The 24,029-nt window shown below is 34.9% G+C and overlaps 3 protein-coding genes across 3 annotated transcripts; 1 reads left to right on the forward strand and 2 right to left on the reverse strand.

Annotated features, from left to right (window-relative positions):
* The first annotated feature begins 3,665 nt into the window (after positions 1-3,665).
* On the forward strand, positions 3,666-4,508 carry LOC133798034 (small ribosomal subunit protein eS27y). Its single transcript, XM_062236206.1, has 4 exons — positions 3,666-3,815; positions 3,896-3,997; positions 4,091-4,119; positions 4,225-4,508. The coding sequence occupies exons 1-4, from the start codon at positions 3,813-3,815 to the stop codon at positions 4,349-4,351; spliced, it is 261 nt and encodes an 86-aa protein (XP_062092190.1). The 5' UTR covers positions 3,666-3,812; the 3' UTR covers positions 4,352-4,508.
* Positions 4,509-8,407: 3,899 nt separating this feature from the next.
* On the reverse strand, positions 8,408-10,294 carry LOC133795762 (uncharacterized). The gene has a single exon (XM_062233217.1). The coding sequence runs from the start codon at positions 10,292-10,294 to the stop codon at positions 8,408-8,410; it is 1,887 nt and encodes a 628-aa protein (XP_062089201.1).
* A 6,058-nt stretch (positions 10,295-16,352) lies between these two features.
* On the reverse strand, positions 16,353-22,517 carry LOC133798035 (uncharacterized). The gene is made up of 16 exons (XM_062236207.1): positions 22,159-22,517; positions 21,983-22,066; positions 21,576-21,649; positions 21,456-21,489; positions 21,300-21,358; positions 20,947-21,061; positions 20,823-20,860; positions 20,547-20,644; positions 20,358-20,413; positions 19,665-19,947; positions 19,332-19,447; positions 18,533-18,589; positions 18,196-18,261; positions 17,554-17,628; positions 17,226-17,318; positions 16,353-16,735 (listed from the first exon to the last, which is right to left on the reverse strand). Exons 1-15 carry the CDS (start codon positions 22,315-22,317, stop codon positions 17,256-17,258), a joined length of 1,377 nt encoding a protein of 458 aa, XP_062092191.1. The 5' UTR covers positions 22,318-22,517; the 3' UTR covers positions 16,353-16,735; positions 17,226-17,255.
* Positions 22,518-24,029: the final 1,512 nt, after the last annotated feature.

Raw genomic sequence — 24,029 nt, forward strand, 5'->3', positions numbered from 1 at the left:
TATCACAAACATTTCTGCATGACTTTAGAAGCTTAAGCCAGTAGAAACCCAACCTAAAAACTCATCAAAACACCATTTTAATTTATGAAACCCAAAACACTCAAGAACTCCAAAACCAGTCAAGAAAACACTAAGATTCAGACATTGGACCTTAAATTTGAGCTTACCTTCACTGATGAATCAATCCTCTATGAAGTTTCTGAGCTAACTCCCAAATTCCAAGCTTCAATTCAGTCTTCAATTTCAAAACCCAAAAACCTCTTAGAACTCAATCAAATCCACAGAATTTAAACAACAAAAAGTGTGATTCAAGTCTTACCTTAATCTTGGTTGAACTCCTTAGCTGAACACTAGTTTAATCTTCCAAGACTTCAGCTCAATCCACTAAATTCCAGCTGGATTTTCCTTAAGTTCTAGTGGTTTCCCTTGAGAGAAATGAAGAGTGATAAAACTGATGAAGGGGAAGGTCGGATTAAGGTTCTTCTATTGTTTTCTCAACTTTCCTTAGTCTAACCTTGGCTAATTAAGTCAATCCCGAGGCTTGGGGTACCGGAAACGTCCCTAAGGGCAAAATGGTAAAATTCCCCAGTATTCCCACCTAAGCTTCCTAACCTCAAATATATCTCAAATTATTTATTTCTATAACCCGATAACTCAAATAACCATCTAATACCTGAAATACCCCTTGACCTGCTCCAAGTCAAGTATTAGGTCCCGTTGTGACTTTCCCGCTAACTAGCTCCCTAGGATCGCCTCAAGTCGCATGCTGCAAATTTATCCACATAATAATGCGGTCCTCACAATTATAGCATATAATCACATTTACATTCATATAACCATACAAGCATGCTTATCATAGAATCATGCATTAAACTAATAAATTCACACATAAACCAATTATGTCATCCCGGCACACTAATCAAGGCACTTAAGTCATATTAGTAATTTTGGGTCGTTACATCCATTTTGGATTTAGAAGTGCTGCCCTTCCCACGAACACAATGGCACTCCTCGGTGCCGCAGCTGTGAGAGGATGGAGGTTAGTAATTCTTATGCTCTCCAAGAAAATCTAACCTATATATATATATATATATTGCAAATATTTGATACAATGGTGTATCTCATTTTGTGCAGCCACGAGACACGCGCTATGTCATGCTTAATGATGGTCGAAAGCTTTTCCTAGAGTGTCTTGACTCTGCAATCAGGGAGACCAGTGGATGCCAATCCCTTTATCTTGATATACAAGAATTTTATGAAGGTTTAAATGTGAAAGTAGAGCAGCAAATGTCCTTATTACTTGTTGAAAGACAAGCACTAAATGAAGCCAGAGAGGGAGAAAGAAATGTAATGACACATTGTCAGACTATGACATATCTTACAAATTTATACTTTTCACGTTTTAGATTAAGGTTTTATACTTTTCATGTTGTAGGTGGGCATGTCAGACTCTGAATAAGTTTTTTTAGCCTATCTTTGCCCATGTTTATGATGTATGTCTTTAAGCTCAAATGAGGTATAAATAGGTTTCCAAGTATCAGAAAGTGCATGCGATTGTTCCAATGCCCTCACTAAGGAGTTATTGTGTCTAGCTAATAGTTTCTTTATGTTGCAGAAGTGTGTAATTGCTTCTTGTGTCCATAACAATATTAATGACAATGCAATATTATTATAAATTTAATCAATGCACGATTATTAAGTTTTAGTTTATCAATATTATTAAATTTTACTTAATTAAATCTATTGATAAATTAAAATTTAATATCATACAACCTATATATATAATTAAAATAATATTCAGATTCAGCTCAACCAATCACATATTCAGTTTTTGTTATATTTTCAAATTTAATACAAATCACAAATTTAGTTTTTTAAAACTTAAAAACAATTTACAGACATTGAACCAATCACATTTTTAGAAACATGTTTTTAATCACTATATTCAGATTTTTATTTCAGAATACTACTTTTAAAAAATATAGTTTTTAATCGCGAACAAATCAGACCCTTAAACTCTTTTTAAGAGAAATTTATACTCAAAGACAATCTACACTGAATGTTATTGTTTATCTCACTTTGAGGCCATAGCCATTAAGAGAAACAACTATTAGTCCTTGGGCTCATCACAATACAATTATAACACAGAAATATAACTTAACACCCTTGTAACAAACCACACCAACTACCCAAACATGAAGTAGGCATTTAGCATAAAACCATATAGTATACTCATTTAAAGTTATATATACTTTTTTTTACATTGGGGTGAAAGATTTGAACTTGGGACCTTCTTTTTGTGAATATATGTTTAGTACCATTAGGTTATACTAATGACCAAATAAAGTTATATATTCTTCATAAATATATTTTTTTAAATATTAGATCTCATAAAATATAAAATATAGGGAATATACTATTTTGGTCCCTTTATGTAAATTACCATTTGTGCCTCCCAATTTTCATAAATACCAAAATGGTACACTCTGTTTTGTTGTTCATACCAAAACATTACCCTAGACTTATTTTTTTGTCAAAGTTAATTTTTCAAAGACAATTTTACCCTTACTTATAAAATTTTTATAATTGAAGTTATTTATAAGTACTATAATAAATAAAATAAAATGTAAATTATAATAAAAATTAAATCAATTTATATACTTAAATAAATAACAATACTTTAAGTTTATTTAAGTTATAATCAAATATTAAATAATAATAAAATGCAATACTTGATTTTATTCTCATTTTTTATTTTTTAAGTTTATATATTTTTAAAAATAAAGTTTAAATATTATTATTTAATTGAAAGAATTAAAATTAATTTTAATTATAAACAAAATATATAGCTAAGGATAAAAGGTTTTTTTTATTTTTTATTTTTTAAATTAACTAAAAATAGGCTCATGATACCTTTTTGATATGAACAACAAAATAAATGGTACTATTTTAGTATTTATAAAAACTAAAAGACATATGTAGTATTTTGTATAAGAGTAACCATTGAAACACATTCAAATTGCACATACTATTTATTTGCAATGATGTGTAATTAATTTCAATTAAACAATTAAAAGTGATGTAATCTCTACTTAAAATTATCTATAGTTAAAATTTAACACACATCATTATGTGTAAAAAGTATGTGCAATTCAAATTGCACATACATTCAAATTACACATATTATTTATACACAATGATGTGTAATTAATTTCAATTACACAATTAAAAGTGATGTAATCTCTACTTAAAATTATCTATAGTTAAAATTTAACACATCATTATGGGTAAAAAGTATGTGCAATTTAAGTGTGTATCTAGCATTACTATTTGTATAAACCCAAAAACCAAAATAATATATTCTCTAAAATACATGTACCTCCATATTCCTCCAAAAACATATAGTATACTCGTGACTAATTTTAATTAAAATTATGAAATGAAAATATGTTAGTAAATATATTTTTCAAATATTAGATCTATTCTCCATATTCCTTTGTAAACAATTGTTTTAAAAAGATTGAAAACAAATAAGATTTCACATCACTTATGGATTAAATTGTCAAAACTAAAAAAATTAGGGATGAAATCGTTACACAATAATAGTCAAAGGATCAAATATGCAAATTTTCATCTTAAAACCCTCACATAATTACGAAGGGTGCAGATGTAAAAGCTAAGATCCAAAGGCTCACAATAGCCAACATAGAGTTGCTATATAGCATCATTTTCCTCCGTCTTCCTCCACTCCCTGCCGTTCTAGGTTTTATTTTTTATTTTGGTGTTCTCCAAAAGCTTCTTTCAACGCCAAAATGGTAACACTTTTTCTTCTTCTTAAGAACTTGGTATTGTTGGTTTGGTTTATGTTATCTTGATTTCATGGCTGATGTTTTAGGTTCTTCAAAACGATATTGATCTGCTAAACCCTCCGGCGGAGCTTGAGAAGAAGAAGCACAAGCTAAAGCGCCTTGTTCAGTCCCCCAATTCCTTTTTCATGGTAATTATTAATAGCAATACATGCGTAACTACATTATTATCTGGGTCATTTAAATTTTGCTAATTTGTTTTTTGTTTCTTGTTTTCCCTAAAGGATGTGAAATGTCAAGGCTGCTTCAATATGTAAGTCCTTCAACAATTTATGGTATTTCTGTATAGTTCAATATGTTTCCTTTAGTGGGTCAGTGCTGGATTTTTTTTTTGTGATTTCTGTGTTGAAATTTGCAGAACTACTGTTTTCAGCCACTCACAAACTGTGGTGGTGTGTGGGAATTGCCAGACTGTGTTGTGCCAGCCTACAGGTGGGCGTGCTAGACTCACTGAGGGATGCTCCTTTAGGAGAAAGGGAGATTAGGTATTGTTAGCTCATGTTCTTTGCTTGACTAGGTTGAGAGAAATTTTAGTTAGTCATGACTTTTTGAAGGGATTCAAATGAAGAATGGTTTTGATTTCCCCCAAGTTATGTTGATTTTGGTTCAACTTTTTAAACTATGAAGATTTGCTACTTTTTTGGAACTTTTTTCTTCACTTGGTGGATTAATGATGCTATTAAGATATAAGATATTTATAGTGCATGTTTAATGTTGAATTGAAGCTTATTTGAGCAATGTGCTTGAATTTGAAACTGTAACATTTCAATACCAATGAAGAAAATATTCTCTATCTCGTTCTAGTTTAATTTAACTCGTTCATATTCAAATCACTAATCCATGTTCGATTAGGATAGATCCTTGTTATAATTTTGAATGACTGGCAGATTAAATACAATTTAGATCAAAGTAGTTGGTATTTCCTTTGGGAGAAAGAGTGATTAAGAATTTCATTTTGACTGGTGGGGGAGATTTTAGTTGATCATTACATGTAAAAAGGGATTGAATGAAGTGTGGTTTTTTCCCTGTGATATGTTGCTCTTGGCTGAGTTCCTTGAGCTATGTATTTGCTGCCAATGTTGGAATTTTTGTTTCTTCATAGTGGATTATAGGGTTCTGTTTTAACCTTAGAATGTTTATTGTTTTGCTCCTCATTTGGGCACTGTGGCTTGAGTTATGATGAAGAAAAGTGAAAGTATGTCTTGGCCCAGTTTGAAATATGAAAGTAGATGTTTTGATCCTCTAGGCTTTTTGAAATTCAAGCATCGTCTTTGTTCTTTTGGTGAGTGCGCTATATGGCGTATCACTGAAAGCATACAAGAACTGCTTGCATATAATGTGAAAGGTACATACTTTATTTCTTCGTGATCATTGTGAGAACACCGCAAAACATATATCCAATCAAACCAAACGCATTATCAGTCCTGACCCAACACGTGGTTATTTTGGTTTAACCTTTAAAAAAAAATTACGACGTAAATACGACATGATTTCTTTTCAGTTTTATACATTTATATATCACAATTTTTTGTCAAAGGATTAAATACCAAAACATTATGATTTGGGTAATTCTATCACTATCATACATATTATTACCTGAGATTTTATTAGTTAATTTCATATTAATTTTTTAAAAAATAATTTTAACATTATTTAAAATTAGAAAAAATAAATAAAAATATGTTTTAAATTATAAAAATTAAAATTTATCAAAAATTATAAAAAATAATTTAATTAAATTCAAAAATAAGTTTAATTAGTTTTAAAAGACCATAATAACACATTTAAAATGAAAATTAAACCATATTATATATTTTACAATAATTTAATAAAGTTAAAAAAAATTATTTGGTTTTCCTTCCACAACTATTATTCTTCATCATTTTCTCAAATTCTCAATTTTCAAACGCATCTCAAATCATATCCAAATACAAATAATTGAAAGACACATCTAAATAATTCCAAAATCCATATCCTAAATCAATTTAACAACATTAATCTCATTTTAAAAATCAAACCTAGATATGCAAAGATCAAACTCAAAAGTCACAAATCAAATCTCAGATCAATCATAAATTCCTACAGGAATACATGAATACATGGCTCAAGCGACGATATGTGAAGGAGAAACCCCAACCTCCGGATGGGATGAAGAAGACGACCACCAAAAAACCCCAACCTCACCTAAAACGCATCAGAGCCCAGGTCGACTCCTCTGATGCGTATGTAGATACATACTCCTTCACATTTCACTTGTAAGCGACGATATGGGAGCTGAGAGTATGTAGATACAAGGCTAGTCAATATAGTAAGATTCAACCTCAAAAACGCATCCCCAATATGGCGTTTACTTTGCCTGGGCGGGATATTGTTTGAGATTGATCCTTGCTATAAAGATGTTGCGATATGTATCTTTATACTACCTAATGTTGGACCCGGTTTTATCCTACTGCTTCCCCTATACGAGAAAGAGCCCAAAGGGGTATTTAGAAAGCCATATAATATGTAGAGAAAGAGAAGATTTTATTATTCGGAAATTGATGCCCTTACAAGTGAAATGTGAAGGAGTATTTATAATCCCCTTCCACCAAAACGACAAACAGAAAATTAAAATACACCCTTCCCTAGACTGAGGGAATCTCTGCTGATCAGGCTTTAAAAACGACATAAAGAAAATTAAACGTACACCCTTCCCTAGACTGAGGGAATCTCTGCTATTCCAGACTTTTTTTTTTTTATCATTAATACAAAGAGTTGTCTTTTCAGGCTGCAAGGAATCTCTGATGTCTTCAGGGAGTCTGCAAATTTCAGTGTAGTCTTTCTGAAAAAACGTTATTACCTAGGCGAATCTAGTCAGCATAGCTGGGTGCATCACATGGGTGGGCGAATCTTCTCAGAGGTCACATGGGTCTATTTATGACTTGGATCATGACTCATGCATGTGTCATCACTGCCATCTCCATTAGACATACTTGGTTGTCCACGTGTTGGTCTTTTCTTGATTGATAATCCCCTCATTATTTCTTCATCAAGTTCTCTTAATGAAGTCGTTATTGGAGATGAGCACAGGGTATCTGGTTGTTGTGAGTCTTGGAAGATTGAATCATTATAATCAACTTCATATTCAGCGTAATGTTGATTGTAATAATCCATATCATTTTCCATCTTTAGTGAGTAATCTGCTGGATACTCTTCCCAAGGTGCGTCGTCTTCTGGTCGTGGCCACATTTCATCAGGAATGATGTCATTTGTGCTAAACAGAAGTTTTTCCAGCTGTCGGTGTTCAGGGTTTCCGATGACAACCATTGGATATTCGCTGGATTTGTATATTTGAACATTTGGTGTAGATCATGGTTGACATTTAGCTTTAGTAACAGAATGGTGTAGCACTTTGTTGCATTTGCCACGTTTTCATCAGTTGGATAAGATAAACCAACTGGCCTTTTGTTGCAGACTTTTTCCCATTGTTGGGTGAGCAGATCATTCCAATCAGATAAAGGTTTGAACCATTGCAATAGATCCATAGGATGTTGGTATGCCGGACGGAGGTCAGGCCTTTGCATGTAGCTACGAACTGATGTTCGGAGTCCTATGGTGTGAACCTCAATAGCAATAGTGTAGGAGCTCATTAAGTACCAGAACATGTGGGTAATCTTTTTTGGCATAAAAATGGTATTCTCCATGTGAAAGAGTTTGGCAAATGGGTACTTTGGATGGAAGCCTAACTCTTTTTCCATTGATTTTCCATGACCTCTAATAAGGGCAGACTGGATATCTAAAGCATTTTGGATGGCCTTTATTTTTGGGGTTTTGTGGTTGATAACCTTTTGGGCATCTTTTGGAAATGTAGAGATGATTGCTGCAGGGTTTGCCATGAAAACTAGAGGGATGGGTTGATTAGTTTTTGGGGAGATTATATTTATAGTACTCTGGTTTGGCCTTGAAAGGAAATCTGGGATGGTGTTTGATTTTCCTTTGATGTGCTTGACTTGAAAGGTGTAATGAGAAAACCACGTGGCTAATCGGAGTAATTGGGCATTGACAGCTTTGTTTTGCTTGAATGTGAGCATTCCTTCAAAGGATGAGAAATCTGTTTCGACCAAGAAATTATGACCGATGAGGTGGAATTCAAACTTCATTATTCCCATTTTGACCGCCAAGATTTCTTTTAGAGTAGAGTGGTAGTGGAGTTGGGAATCTTTGAATGCTCCGCTCTTGTACCCGCACACCTTTCTTTTGTTGTTGGTGTCTTCCTCTAATAGGACCACCCCCCAATTCTTGTCGCTTGCGTCAGTCTGCAGGATTCTTTTTTCGTCTGATGGAATCTGAAGTGGTGGTAAATCTTTCATTAACTCTTTGAGAGTTTTTACCGCTTCTGTCTGTTCTTTTCCCCAAGGTGGAGAATCTTTTTGAAGCATCTTGGTTAATGGGCTTGTGAAACCTGACAGGTGGGGCACGAAGTCTCTTAGGTAGTTCACGATCCCTAGAAACGGTTGGACTTGGGTCTTTGTGAGGCCTTCATTTGGAAATTTGTGGAGTTCCTAGGCTATGTGAGGTTGGGCTTCGTATGTGCCATTGTGCAATTTCATCCCTAGGAACTCGATTTTGGGTTGGCCCAACACCATCTTCTTTTCTGATAACATTATTCCATACTTTTCAGTGATACCAGCAAATTGGGTTAGAAGATTGGTATGGGATTTTATATCAGGGGAAAAAAGGAGGATATCGTCTATGTAGATGAGGGCCTGGTTTAAGATGGGCTTGTATATCTTGCTCATGGCTTTTTGGAAGGGGGATGGGGCTGTTTTGAGCCCGAATGGCATTACAGTCCATTGGAAATGATGGTTTGGGATACAGAATGCAGTTTTCGGCCTGTCCTCTTTTTTGACTCCTAGTTGCCAAAAACCCGCTTTTAGGTCAAATTTGGAAAATACCTTTGCTTGTGATAGGCTGGAGAACAAGGAATTTCTGTTTGGCAGAGGAAACTTGTCATCTGTTAGGAAGTGGTTGAGCGGTTGGTAGTTTATTACTAGTCGTTGCTTGCCTCGGGCTTGTTCTGATCTGTTGTTGACGTAGAATGCATGGCAGGCCCATGGAGATTCAGTTTCTTCGATTAATCCTTGTGCTTTTAGCTCTTCACATTCCTTGTTTGCCAGGCTTTGATGATCGGGGCCTATTCCCAGATGACTTGCTTTAGTTGGGTTTGCATCTTCATTCATCTTAAATGGGAGAGAAATGAAGAATTCCTCATTTTTCCATAGTGGGTGGTCGCATTTATTTGAGAACTCCATAAGGGAATTAGCACATGATTTTTGGATAATGCGCTCTTTGATCGATGTCAGACAATCTTCAGTCATGTGGAAGTAATTCGGAACCTGCTCCCATAGAGTGAAGTATTGCTTGTACGCCAACCCCTGTGGAAGTATTCTCAGACCTTTTTTCTTCGTGTAGAGGTCGAAACCTATAATTAAATCTTTTCCCGGAAGTTTAGAGCCGATGACCCTGTGGACGATTGAGCAGCCTGGAAAAAATTGCAGCTTGATGGGCTTGCTGATTAGTTCCGTGCAGAAAATTTGGTTATTTGCCGCGTGGAAGTACTGCTTCTTTTTCTTCCAAAATTCTGGTGGTAGAATATCAGGATTCATGATGGTGTAGGAGGCTCCAGTATCAAAGAAGGCAGCCACCTTGATTGGCTTGGAGTATTTTGTTGGGATGATTTGCATTTTTTCCATAGGGATGGATTGAACAGAATTTATGGCATTCATTTTGAAGATGTCTCCTGCACTATTGTCGTCTGAGTGGGAGAATGGTCGTAATGCACAGACAGTATACGGGGAGATTTCATCTTCTATAGAGAACACGGATTCTACATCATCGTCTGAGAGGGATACTCCTGTTACATCCTGGATGTGTGATATCATCTTCGCCGTTTTGCCTTTTGGACATTGCTTGGCAAAGTGCCATTTCTGTCCGCACAAGAAACATCTATTAGAAGACTTGCCTGGTCTGTTTTTCCGTCGGAGAAATTTCCATGGAGTCCTTGGTTTGAATGACTTGCTTTTGTATCTCTTCCCACCATAGCTTGGTCTTTCGCAGGAACAAGATGACTTAGTTGAGCATTTGATTGTTAGATCTCTTGGACTGCATACCTTATCGAGCTGTTTTGTTTGCTTCATGTATTCCTGTAGGAATTTATTCTGGGAGCACATTTTTTCTAGTGCTCTCATTATTGTCTGGAATAGCTCACCAAGAGTTGTGTTCTGTAATGTTCTGCCATTTGCTGAGAGGAGTCTGAACGTCTCTTCGCCAAGCGGTTTTGGGATGGACGCCAGGAAGGCTTGCTTTAGGTTCGGATCATCTACTCCCCCAATTAGGTAGAATCTTTTGGACATTCTTTGATAGTGTAGCTCCAAGTCATTCTTATCCATTGAGCAGCACTTCATTTTGAAGAATTCTGCTCGGAGTCTCTCGATTACCTAGGCATCTTGCCCACAAAATTCGACATAGAGGTGGTTTAGAGCTGTTTCAATTGATTCTGCTTGGAGGAATTGAAGTTGCCTGTATTCTCCTAAACATTGCCACCAGACTTGCAGTATTCCAGTGAACCTTGATACAAGTTGCAGAAGGATGTCTCTTATTTCTGCCCTGGGCTTTTGGGCTTCGAGCAAGGTCCAGGCTTTGAATTCTTGAAAGCGAGACCTCCATTGACTTGGTGGTAAATCATCTAACGTGAAGGTATGAGGTTTTCCGCTTGTCGCAAAGTTGTGCCTGGTGGTGTTTTGTTCTTCTGAGGATGACACCTCCTCTTCTATGATTGGCTCTGTTGGAGGAAACCCTGTTTCTCTTTCGACCCCCGAAGCTTGGGTGTGGTGTGTCATGAATTGATGTGGGGCTTCGTCGCTACTGTCATCATCGTCGGTCTCCCATAATTCAGATTTGTCAGAGGATGAGGATTGCGTATCGTCGCTTGAGCCATCTAGTTCTTCGTTAAGATTAATTTGCAGGAGACTGTCTAAGCAATGTTGATGGATTAGCTCAGTAAGGCGATTTGTCTTTTGGACCATGAGCTGGTGTTTTGTCTGACCGTCATCTACTTGCTTTACTTTTTGTTGTTTCTTTAGTTGGTCTTCCTCTTCAAGGATTCTTTTGAGGCGAAGTATTTGATCACCTCTTTTTGTAGGCATTGCTAGTGGTTGGGAATGTTGTGGCATTGTTGAAAACATCCATGGTGTAGGACTTATGCCTGGGGATAGAGAGACTTCTTTTTGGTGACTTTGCATAGCGACATATTGGCTTTTTAGACTTTTAAGTTCTGCTTCTTTAGCCCGAAAGATGTCATGTGGAGCATGCTGGGATTTTGCCATTGTCAGTAGTCTTCGTGTACCTCCGAGATTCTGTAGACTAGTCTGCTTATAGTTGTGTCTACCCTTGAGATTTCGTCACTGAGTTTGGTCACCTTATGGCTTACGTGAGAGAGTTTTTCATCGATCTGTGCTAGAGTTTTGTCTTGAGCTAGCATGTTCTCCGTTTGCCAATTCAAGACGGCCTCTGCAGGTGAGATCTTTTTAGGTATCCATCAGGTTCTCAAACTTTTGGATTTGTGATCTTTGGTTGGTGAGTTGTCGTACCATCGTCATCAGTAAATGTAGTAGGTAGTGGAAAATCGCGTTTGTGGGTATTTATCATGAGGTGGTGAGCGATTTCATGGTTGGGTCTTTTCTGCCTGTAACATGGTAGGATCTTCTCTTGCTTTGAGACGTTCTTGCCCCAAGGTACCATTTATGGTGAGAAGCTCTGCCCCTTGCCTGAAGCCAAGATCGTTAGAAACTTCGTCGACTATGCCTGCAACCATACCCTAGATTCGCCTCTAAGCTACCAAACCCTAGATTCACCTCTAAGCTTGCCTCCACGATAAAGGTTGTGCCCACCTATTTTAACATAGGGAAGAAGAAGTAGAATAGATGAAGAAGGGAGAAGAAAGAGAGAAGAAGAGAGGAAGGAGAAAGAGAGAAATATCGGGGAGAGAGGGAAAAAATCAATAAAGTCAGTTTTAATTTTTTTTAACTGATTTCTTTTTTTAAATTAGTTTTTTATTATTTGAAAATCAATTAATATTTTTTTAATAAAATATACCCCTTTGATTTTAAGTTTTTATTAGGAATTGTTTTAGTTTTATTTTGTTTTATAAGTTTTTGACAAAAATTATTGTGCTTTTTATTCATAGCCCTACACGTGTCTTTTTTTTCCCAGGCAACAGAGTAGTAATGACGGAATTGTCCAAATCATAATGTTTAGTATTTAATCTGCCGAAAAACAAGATGTGGTACATAAGTTGTTGACTGCGTTTTTAGCCAACGACGTGAGAACGTCAAATACGACAAGCCTTCAAGAGATTTTATACGACACAGACAGTATAATAAAGAAAATAAAGAACACACAAGATTTTTATAGTGGTTCAGCCCCGATTGTTGGTAATAGCCTAATCCACTTAGAGTTGTGATTTATAGATCCGTACTCAAGATCAGATGGACTGAGCCAACTGAGTTTCTTCAGTACAGATTCCAAAAATACAAGAATTCTCTCTTATTTCAGCACTTTCTCTCTCTAGAATACTCAGACCCAATTTTCTCTCTCTAGAAAGAAGAAGTGGAATAAGCCCATCTTTCATCCCATAAGCCCCCTATTTATAGGCTTAGGGTCATACATACGGTATCCCTTAGAACCGGGATATTTTATTATATTTATTACATTTAAATTACAAAGAAACATTCAAAATTCAAAATGTAACAAACCCCTCATTTGTGGGAAGAATGAGAGATTCCCGCATATCTTGTTGAAATTGTTTCTGGGAATCTTGACTTAGTCTCCTCTAGCTAGTTGATTCACCTCCTACTGACCACTCATGCAAGTGTTGGTTGGACGTGCATGGTGGTAGGACATGCATGGTGGTAGGACATGTTTTTGTGGGTCGAACGTGCATGGTGGTAGGACATGCACTTCTCTCCTCTAATATGGCACTCTCCTCTAGCATGCCATGTTTCTCCTTGAACCAATCTCCTTGGCATCTCACCCCGGATAGGTCCGAGGCAACCTCCTTGAAGCTTCTCACCTTGGATAGGTCCGAGGCAACCTCCTTGAAGCTTCTCACCTCGAATAGGTCCGAGGCGCTCTCCTCTAGCATCTCTCAACTATGTCCGATCGGTAATTGTGTATGCTCTCCTTGTCAAAATCTAAGTCTCAATTCTTGGCTTGCATGGAACTCCTCCAACATGGCACTCCCCTCTAACATGTCATGTTTCTCCTCGGATGCATCTCCTTAGCTCTCCTAGGATACATTCTCCCTAGCTCTCCTAGGATGCATTCTCCTTAGCCTCCTAGGATACACTCTCCTTAGCCTTCCTAGGATGCATTCGAGCCAACACTTAGGAAGCCTTGGGAGGCTTACCTCGGACACACCCTTGGGGTCTCCTAGGACCACATACTCCTTGGGGTCTCCTAGGACCACTTTCTCCTTGGGGTCTCCTAAGACCACTTTCTTGAGTTCTCCTCGGACCTCATCCTTGGGTTCTCCTAGGATCACTCTCTTTAGCCTCCTAAGATGCATTTTGTCATCTTTATTGCCATGGCATTGATCTCCAATTTTTGGGTATAACATAAGTGTATAAAACTAAAAACATGTGGTATTTATGCCGCAAATACCCCTTTAAAAAATTAACTCAAGCACAATTGACAATCTTAGGGCATCTCCAACCCATAACACCATATATGGTGTTGCACCAATACCAAAACTAAGGAATATTAGCACCATATTTTTTTTCCATTCTAACCACAACACCAAAATCTACACCAAAAAGTATATTCTTTATTATTATATTATTTTTAATAAAATAGAATATTCTTTTTATTATTATTTTATTTTATCATTTATTTATTTAATTAATCCATTAAGTAAAATGTTATTATTAATTATAAGAAACTTATATCATAAATATTAAAACTTGACACATTACATTTTCCTATTTAAATATTACACTACTAAAATAAAATACATTCAATTAACTCTAAAACATAACACACCCTTGAAATATTAATTAAATTAAACTAATTTTCCAAGTTAGTATATTCGTCCCACAAGTATTCAATTAATACATTTCGAAGTTCGAGCCATAAATTCTTGAAACCAAGCTTCATCATTACCCACTATCTCAACTTCTGGATTTGACACTTCGAGTCGTTCTTCAATTGGCGCATTAACGTAAAGTCATTATATCATGTAATATCCTCTTATTCCATAGACGCGATGGTGTGCCACAATGGAAAATCTTGATTGTAATACCCCAAACACGCGTTCTACATCTTTTCTACATGCCTTTTATTTTCAAGCAAATAATTGTTTCTTTGGATCAAGTGGCTCACGAATGGTTTGAACAATAGTAGACCATTTTGGATATATACAGTCGCCTAAATAATAACTCATATTATACTCTTTTCATTTAATGACATAATTAGCGGGTGGAGCAATACCCGCAACAAGATTAGCAAAAAGATGGGACACCTCCAACACGTTAATATCATTGCTAGATCTAGGTAGACCAAAATATGCATGTCATATTCAAATATCATAGTCAGCTACAGCTGCAAGAATAATAGTCGGAGATTTACTGGGACCAGCATATTGTCCTCCCCAAGTCGTAGGGCAATTTTTTCCATTTCTAATGCATACAATCTAAACTACCCAACATTCCTGGAAAACCTCGACGTTCACCAATGTGTAGTAGCCTTGCAACGTCATCAGCATTAGGTGATCGAAGATAGTGTGTTCCAAAGACCTCGATAACAGCACGGCAAAATCGTTTCAAACTTTCCAAAGTAGTAGATTCTCTTATTTTGATGTTCTAGTCGGTAGCATCTGCCGGTACACCATATGCCAACATTCGAAATACAGTTGTTACTTTTTGTAGACCAGAAAACCTGAGCTTACTGAGTCCATCTCTTCGTTGGATAAAGAAATTGCCATGCCTTTGTACAACATCATAAATATGAAGGGATAAAGCACGACCCATTCGGAATCTTCGGCAAAACATCGAGGCAGAAAATCGAGGGTTCTCTGCAAAATAGTCGTTGAAGAGATTGCGATCAGCATTTTCTCAGTCACGGTTGACTATTATATGACCAAGAATTGAGCCCATGTGTGACCCTTCTTTATGTTGGTGTTGAGCGATGCAAAAATTGTTGTTATCAGTAATTTGACATACCACTTGCTTTTCTAGATCATCATAATCATCATCATCATCTGAAGAAGACGACGATGCCAAATAAGATGAACTACCATAATGGGAATTCATCTTTAATCCGCATTGATTTGTATTTGTTGTTGGTCTACATGAAGCCCACGTTTTATAGTGTACATATCCATTGTCTTCATATTTCAAATTATTGAAGATAAAAAAAGATACTCGTAGAATTGTATTGTCACATTGTATATTGTCTTCAGATTTCAAACTATTGAATATAAGAAAAGATACCCGTAGTATTGTATTGTCACAACGTATTTTGTCATTAGATTTCAAATTATTTTGTCTTAAGAAAAAATACCCGTAACATTGTATCGTCACATCGTATTTTATCTTTAGATTTAAAATAGTCTTAAGAAAAGATACTCATAGCATTGTATTGTCACATTGTATTTGGTCTTCAGATTTCAAATTATTGAATATAAGAAAAGATACACGTAGCATTGCATTGTCACATCGTGTTTTGTATTTTACTCTTTTCCCAAATTATTGAAAATAAGAAATCTAACTTTTACATCCCTATATAACGATATATTTTTCACATAAGATGATCACACCTCTTCAATATAGTTCTAAACCAACTTCTTTCTCTCTCAAAATGACTTCAATTCGAACTTCTTCGTACTCAATTGAAGATGTGCACTTGTCATGTGTATCTTGACATTTCTCAAAATCCAATCATAGGAATTAACCAATCCAAAAATCAGTTATGAGCAAGAGTTGAATCAGCGTATCACTCTAAACAGTTTAATAATCAACCTCGACCGAGAAGATTTTTGTAAACTCGAATGACGACCATTCTTACAGCAGTTTTAAAATTAAGATTAAGGGGATGTGTTGACCAAATTGAAAATAAAAATACATGTGGTGCTTCGCAATAAGATATTGTGAGTATATATTGTTATAGTTTATATGACATGGTTTAACCTTCATATTTACGAAGAATCAAACACAACTACTAAATGCTTTCCATCAGATTATCAAAGGGTGTAGTTGGGGAGATGATTTGTTTTTTTTACAACACATTTAAAGTAGCCTAGAAATGGACGAGAGATGTAAATAATGCTTGAGAATGGGTCGCTGTGATATTAAGCATTTTGTAAATCAAATTTAGAAGACCCATCTATTGAAAATGGCAGTGATGTTCAAAATAGTAGTATTACCAAGGGAACAAGAAGAAAACAGGTAAATATGACCAAAAAAAAATTAACAAATATATTCGTATGTGTGTGAAGGTTCTCTTACAAAAAAAAAAACAACAATTTATCTAAATCTTCTTTTGTGTCACAACTTAGTTTCTATAAAGCACTAATAAAGTAATACCGGATCCTTGAAACTGGTCAGCGACCAATAATTTCACATTATTCAGAAATTTTACAAGTGCTATATATCTTAAATCTTACAATAGGTTACTGCAATGCCGTTGATGATATGGTTCCCCATCTCTCTTTTCTTTCTTCTCTTCTAATATTAGGTTTAGGCATCCAGTTGACTACGCAGGCTGCTTTTTCAGTACCCTCAGACTTATTTATATTCACCTTTGTGTGGACAGTAGTTCTATTCATATGGGGGTACCTAGGGAAGAGGGGAAAAGGATCAATATAATCATGGTGATGTAATTTTCTCGTTTTATGTTATCTATAATCTCATATTGAGGGTGCTAGTAGCACTCTTTGTCTCACTTTATTCTACACTCATTGTTTGAGATGTAATATCTTTATAACAAAAGAACAACTAAGGTTAGGATGTTAACTTTCTAGTCACAACTATCAACTACCAGTTTAATCTATGCAACGTGATGACTTAAAAATAATATGCAAACAATAAAAAAAAACCCATAAATATGTCACTTTCTCTTATGGAGAAAGTTTGACCCAAAGGTTTAGCATAACAAACAATAGGTTGATCGAGAAGAAGTTTATTTTCTTTAATACTGCAGATGTCTCTCACACGAAGATTTTCATTTTCTTTTTATTTATTTTTCATTAAATGAATGCATACACACACTGAAAGTACATAAAACCTTTTTTTTTTAATTGTCAATATCACTACGAAAGTATCGTACCTCTGCCTTGAGCTAGCATCTGTATTCAACTTAATTAGCTCCAATCTGCCTCCCATTTTCCTTGGATGATGATGTAATACCTTGTTCAATACTCTGGAATGGAGAACACTAATTAGTAAGAAACAATAGTAAAAAGATATTTCAGCTAGTTTAGAGGGAGACTGGTGAAGAATATGCGAATATGGTGATCACTGATCATAAATGAGCAGGTAATTCTCCAGTCACAATGGTTATTAAGTTTTCTGAAAATCTGGTTAATGGAGATATAGCACAACCCTAGATGGAAGAACTACATCACATTTTAAACAATTGATAATGATAAGCATACCTGCAAAAGATGACCATGCAACCAATCCAAAGTTTGTGGAAATGTAGTTGCTGATACATTGACCACTGACAAACCCTGCTTGGGGGGACAAGAAGACAAAAAAGACCTTTATTTCAGACAAAACACCACGGCAGAAGTAATTTTATGTTTTTTTTTTAAAAAAAAAAAGAAAAAGACAAATACCCAGAGGGTATGACATGAAAATCCATGCTTCTCAAAATGAAAGAAAATATTTGGAAATTGCTATGATACTGTAAATACACAAGCTTCCCGACTCTGAAAACAGTTTTCCTTCTGTTATCTCTGCATAGACTGTCAACATTACCTATAGTAGTCACTATCATTTTGTTGAGCATCTTTTAACGTGATTTTATTGCTTCCTCGAACTGTCCATATCTCATGTATGGTAAACAAAGTATTTATATCTAGGAACTTCCACAGCGATAAATAAAAATTCAAGATCTAGCAGACTACAATTTATACAAAAAGAAAAATTTTCTTGTCAAGTTTACAAATTTATTAGCAGTAGCAACTGAGGTGAACCACTCAATTATAAGTGAAATGCAGGATGATGTCAGTGCTGCTTTATAAGCCACTAGACCAGAGAAATGAAGGGAAAAAATGAGGCCATAATGCACATACCTGTGATTTAAATGAGCACAGATAGTCCTGAATGGTTTTCAAATTGGCTACTAATTTATCTTTATCCTGGACAATAAAAAGGTGGAATAACTGAGACATTAGAATCAAAATTTCAAACTTGTTATACACTATATCATCAAATAAAGTAAAGCAAACACATCAAATTATATTCATGAGCAAGATACACAATTACTCCAGTTCATTTCTATTGTCAAACAAATTTTCAAGTAATAACACAAGGAGTTTCCTGTTTACTTTGATATTATAAAATGATAAAAACAATTTAATATATCCTGTAACTTTAAAATTCATCACGGATTACCAATGATAGATATACCTGGACTAGACTTGTATCCCTAAATGTACGAGTTGAGACCCACTCCTCAAGTAATGCCTGTCACAAGAACAACTTAGTTACAACTATATGAGAAGATGTAAGAATAAGGAGGGCAAAAAAGACAATAATGGCGGATTGGCTAAACAAAAATCAGTAAAAACAAAGCAAGCAGCATACAGTTTCATCAATGAAACAATAATACGAAGAAAATGATAAAGAAGTGTGTCCATCAAGATACAAAAGACATGATCTTACAGGTTCTATCTTCAAAACATTAAATCAAGTTCATCTGTAGCTGACTGGATCCTTCCACAGTAACCTAAGATCCATCTGTGGTTGACTGAATTCCTCTATAGTGACCTAAGATTCATCTGTGGCTGACTGGGTTTACCTATTAGTGACCTAAGATTCATCTGTGATTGACTGGGTTTCTCTGTAGTTTTTTCACAGTATATGAGAAGTTTTAACACACTCTAGCTCTGCATTGGCTGATGCAGAGAATCAAGTGATAAACAAGATTCTAAATCCATTTACGAGTTTGAAAAACAAAATTCAAAATTTATGCAGATTGGCATTAAATACTCTCCTTCCTACCCTCAGAAAATAAATAAATAAATTTGCACTATGAAAACTCATGCATGAGCATGACACTTGAAGAAAGAATCTGAAGCAACCAGAGGTAAGAACTCACATGATTACCTAATTGGGTGTTACGAAGATATAAATTGCACAGGTAACATAAGTACATGCAAAAAGAAACAAGCTGTTAAAAAAACTATTGAAGTGATAGAGGAACCACCGTATGGTCAAATTCAGCCATCTTCAGAACTAAAGGTACAATTATAGCTTCAGCACCAGACTTCTCTTTCTTTACAGGGGAATTTTTATTCGTTACTGGATCTTTAGAAGTGCCATCTGCACAATGACAATGATAGTTACAGAAGTGGCATCCTCCGGGTTACGCTCTTTACTAATAAATATAATGGTACACACAAAATAAAGATGCACACACATAGGTATAAGTATATAAATCTATACAAACACATGCATGCATGTATTATTTATGTTTGGAAAGAAAAGAAGTGCCTGAATTGAAACTGTACTTTTGAGCAGAATTAAGAGCAGTGTTAACCTTTATTCTCTTGAGCATTTCCTGCTATATCAATAGCTTCCAGATGATCAGAGACTTTATTCACCTCATTGGCTGAAAATTCTTTTTGTGAATGAATATGCTGCTCACACTTACTAACTTCATTATGACTTCTAGAAACACTTGAAATGTTATTGTCCACTTGTGTTTTAGTATCATTTGATGCAACAGATACTGAACTTGTCTGCTTATCTTTTTCTTGCATGTTAGATGTTAATTTGCTTTCATCATCCATAAGATATATGCTTGGATCCAAATGTATACCCTGCCATCATATCATTAGAAAGAAAATGGAATCATGATAGTTTTAAGTGAGACGCACAAGAACATCAGAAATGCTAATTGTTATGGCATTCTTGCAAATGTGAAGAGAAGTAACTAAAATTATGACTACGAGAACTGACTCAACACAAATGCAATACAGAACGTGGTGGAAAGAACTCACAATTAAGTCATATAAATGTACATTTTTTGTAAGTAGCCAACCCCTCTCTATATATTATTATTATAAATAATAACAGTAATAATGGCTCTTCTAACTTCGGTTCATCAAGGACTCTTAATTTCTAGTCTTCCCCACCAAATCGTTAAAGAGATTATATAAAATCTTTGAAGAATTCTTTGTCAACCCAGCAAAAAGTTTATCTTCCCACAAAATAGAAAGTATAACCATACCTCTATTATTATCGGTTTTCCATCTTTCATTGCTTTCTTCAGATCACCAGCCAAACCTGTGAGGCATGCAACACAGAAGACATGTTACTGACCAGTAAAATTGAAAACCTCACATGCTTAAATTTTCTCTGACTAAGAAACGGTAACATTGAATCATTGACTTAACAGCCCAAAAGAAAAAGACGCTACCTTTACGAACAATTCTGCATTCACGGCAAAATTCAGTAATTAACTCCTCAGAGGAGCTGAAGTCCCGCGCCCATACTGGAGTTGATGCCAACGGGGCACTGATAATGTAACCAGAAAAATTAGAAATATGATATACCATAAGCCCATAAGACAAACAAACTCTCACTACAAGGCCAAAAACACTGATAGAATCATAAATTGTTCCTAGATAGTTTTTATATTCAGTGTAATAAGTATAGACTAAGCATACAAAATTAAAAAAAATTTAAGACATACTCTGTTGATGTGCGCAGCAATTCATATACCATATCTGTCTGAAAATGAAAAATAGGAAACAAATGTCAAAGACATCACGCTCAAGTGTAAAAGTATTAGAGCGTCTATAAGTATGCATAAGAACCTGCAAGACGTTTGGCAAATTTAGCCTCTGTGCAAGTTGGGTAGCAATAGTGGACTTCCCAACACAGGCAGTTCCACAAACAAGAATGACTAGTGGCACTCTCTGATGGTGAAACCTGTGACATAAAATACAGAAATACCAGATCATGAAGAAATTACCCACTTAATTTACTTTTAGTAACCCTACCCCCTAATATCCAGTTTGAAATAAGTGATGTCCATCTTGGGATTGCTGGTCTATAGACATACATAAGATTACTTCAGAATGACCATCTATATAAGCTTTCAAATGAACATCATCTACAAAGAAAACCAAAGATAATTTGTTATCCTAGATTAGAATGGAACACTGACCTGGTCATCATCTTGTAACGATTTATGTACTCTTCTCCATAACCCCTACGCTCCATAAGCTATGAATAACTCCCAGTTAAAATCTTGTCAAATTTAACATATTGGAAAAGCAAAAGAAAGCAGGACTATATTTCTTAAACAGTACATAAGACACACCTTAAACAGATTAGCTTCCAAATCAGACTGAGAGCTGAAAAAGAAACAGAAACATTTTTTTAAGTCCAAAACAAAATGATCATTGGACATATGAGAAAGAAGCAGCCGCGTAGGACATACACATCTAGAAGGCTGTTGTCTATAAGCAGCTTCTTAAGCTCGAGTGCGATTTTTATTGCCACATGATTTGGGATCTGAAATCACCACAAGTCATCGCATCAAACGACATATACCATTAAGTGGCCATCTATTCTAATTGAGATTAGGAGAATAAAACAATAAGGAGGTGAAACAGCACAAGCCCATATACCATTATGCACCCATAATTACAAAGCTGATGAAACTCACTAGAACCATAATACTTGCTATTAAAGATATTCTCCGATTCAATCAAAGTAATTGGTAAATGCAAACTTTAATCCCTCTTCTCTCTTTTATACAGACAAAACAAGCATGAAAACGTAGATTAAAGTTGTAAAGAAATGGAATTTGAAAATGTAAAATAAGGCGGTTACGAAATTTGAAACCTTAGTAACAGTCAACATTCTACTGAGCAAAAACCTGGAAAGCACGTAGTAGTGATCCGCATTATCACCCAACCACACCTTCACCTGTTAGATTTAACAAAAATTTGTGTAATTTTTCTGGGTAACCAAACAAAGGCATTGACATAGAAAAAGGGAAAGGGGAAGAAAGCAAGGACCTTGACGAAGTCGTATTTGGAAGAAGCATTACGAGAAGAGAATCTAACGGAGGGAAAGGAGGTATTGTCTTTCTTGTGGCCGTGGTTATCGTTATCGTTGTCGTTGTCGTCTTCATCGTCGTCATGGCAAAACACTGCCACGCCCTTGTCTTTCTTCATATCTCTCTCTCGCTCTCTGGTTCCTCTCTCTCTCTCTTCAAACTTCGATTTTGTGTATGGGCCAAGCAGAGAAGCATGAGGCGTGAACCATGAGACCGAAAGTATTTGATTCTCTCTGCTCTGCCTCTGCTTTCATTTCCATCTCATTCTACTCTCGCTTCTCTGGCCTAAATGGTGACGTGGCGCTTGCTTCTCTGGTCAATTTTTTATTTGATTTAATTTAATTTTCATGAATTAAACAATTTTATTCGAGAAATATGAGGTTATGTACCTCGTCCTCGTAAACATTATTGGTCGGACAAAATGGTTTTTCCCAAACTATATTAAATTTTGTTTCTCCAATTTTTTTTGGCCGAAATTCCACTTTAACTATTTCAAATGTGTCATTTTGTTGTATTTCCTTCATTATTTAAAAAAATAAATAAAAAATTATTGATGTGATCACTTCCTACAAAAAATAATTGCAATACAAATGTCTATTTAACTAATTAAAATTAAAAATTAAATTTATTGGCACTAAACATATTCATGGAATGCCTAATGTCACACACTTAAATTATACATACTTTTTACCCACTATAATATATATTTAATTTTAATTGTGTGGTTGAAACTAATTATATAGTGTGTAAAATAATGTGTGCAATATTTTAATCACTTATTGTGAAAACAACTTTTCTTTTTAATTAGTTTATACTAGGTTATTTAAAATTTATTGTCTAAAAAGTATACAAAAATTATCCAAATTATATTATCATAATAAATTTATTGAGTTTATATAATATATAAGACAATTCTCAGGCTTCATTTTAAGCTCTACCAGTGGGGCTATTCTGTATTCTCGACCCATGAATGGTTTTTGGCACGATTTTTTTTATGACCGTGTATATTGTAGTTGTTTAGAGCATCTTGTAAATTTTCAGAAAATTCCGAATAGTTTACAGTACCGAAAACTAGGTTCAAACATGTTGTTTTCCACGTGCATAAAAAAAAATTAGTCACGCGGGCAACAACACATTTGAATTTAGTTTTCGATACTGTAAACTATTCATAATTTTCTGAAAATTTGCAGGATGCTCTAAATAGCTACAATATACACGGTCATAAAAAAAATCGCGCTGAAAATTGTTCACGGGTCGAGAACACTGAGTGGTTCACCGAAAGGGCTTAAAGTGAAACTCCTATAGGAGAATTGTCCATTATATATATATATATAGAAGATTTCTCAATGGTTACTACCCATAGATAGGTACTAACTGGGAGCACTCTTAATGGTTACTACCCATGAATGGTTACTTTAACATTAACCATTGGATTAATATCAATGTTCCATATTTATAGTTGTTAATTAATATTTCTAAAAATAAATTTTGATTTTTTCAAATTTTTGGAAGGGTTACCTGATGAAAAATGTGTATTTATTATGAAAATATAATATTATAAACTTTTTTATTTTTCAAATATATGTCAATTTCTAAATATAACTAGTGTTTCTCATTGGTTGAAAACACCATTATTTATGACAAAAAAAATAACTAAATTCGAAAATAATATAGAAAAATAAATATTTACTTGATGGTGACTTGCTATACCAAGTCACTATGTTGCCACATCATCATAATTGTTAGTACCCATCTGTGGGTAATAACCATTGAAAAGTCTTCCATATATATATATATATATATATCTTCTATATAATAAATGTGTACATA

The sequence above is a fragment of the Humulus lupulus genome, chromosome 8 (assembly GCF_963169125.1).
Source record: "Humulus lupulus chromosome 8, drHumLupu1.1, whole genome shotgun sequence".
In the NCBI taxonomy this organism is placed as follows: domain Eukaryota; kingdom Viridiplantae; phylum Streptophyta; class Magnoliopsida; order Rosales; family Cannabaceae; genus Humulus; species Humulus lupulus.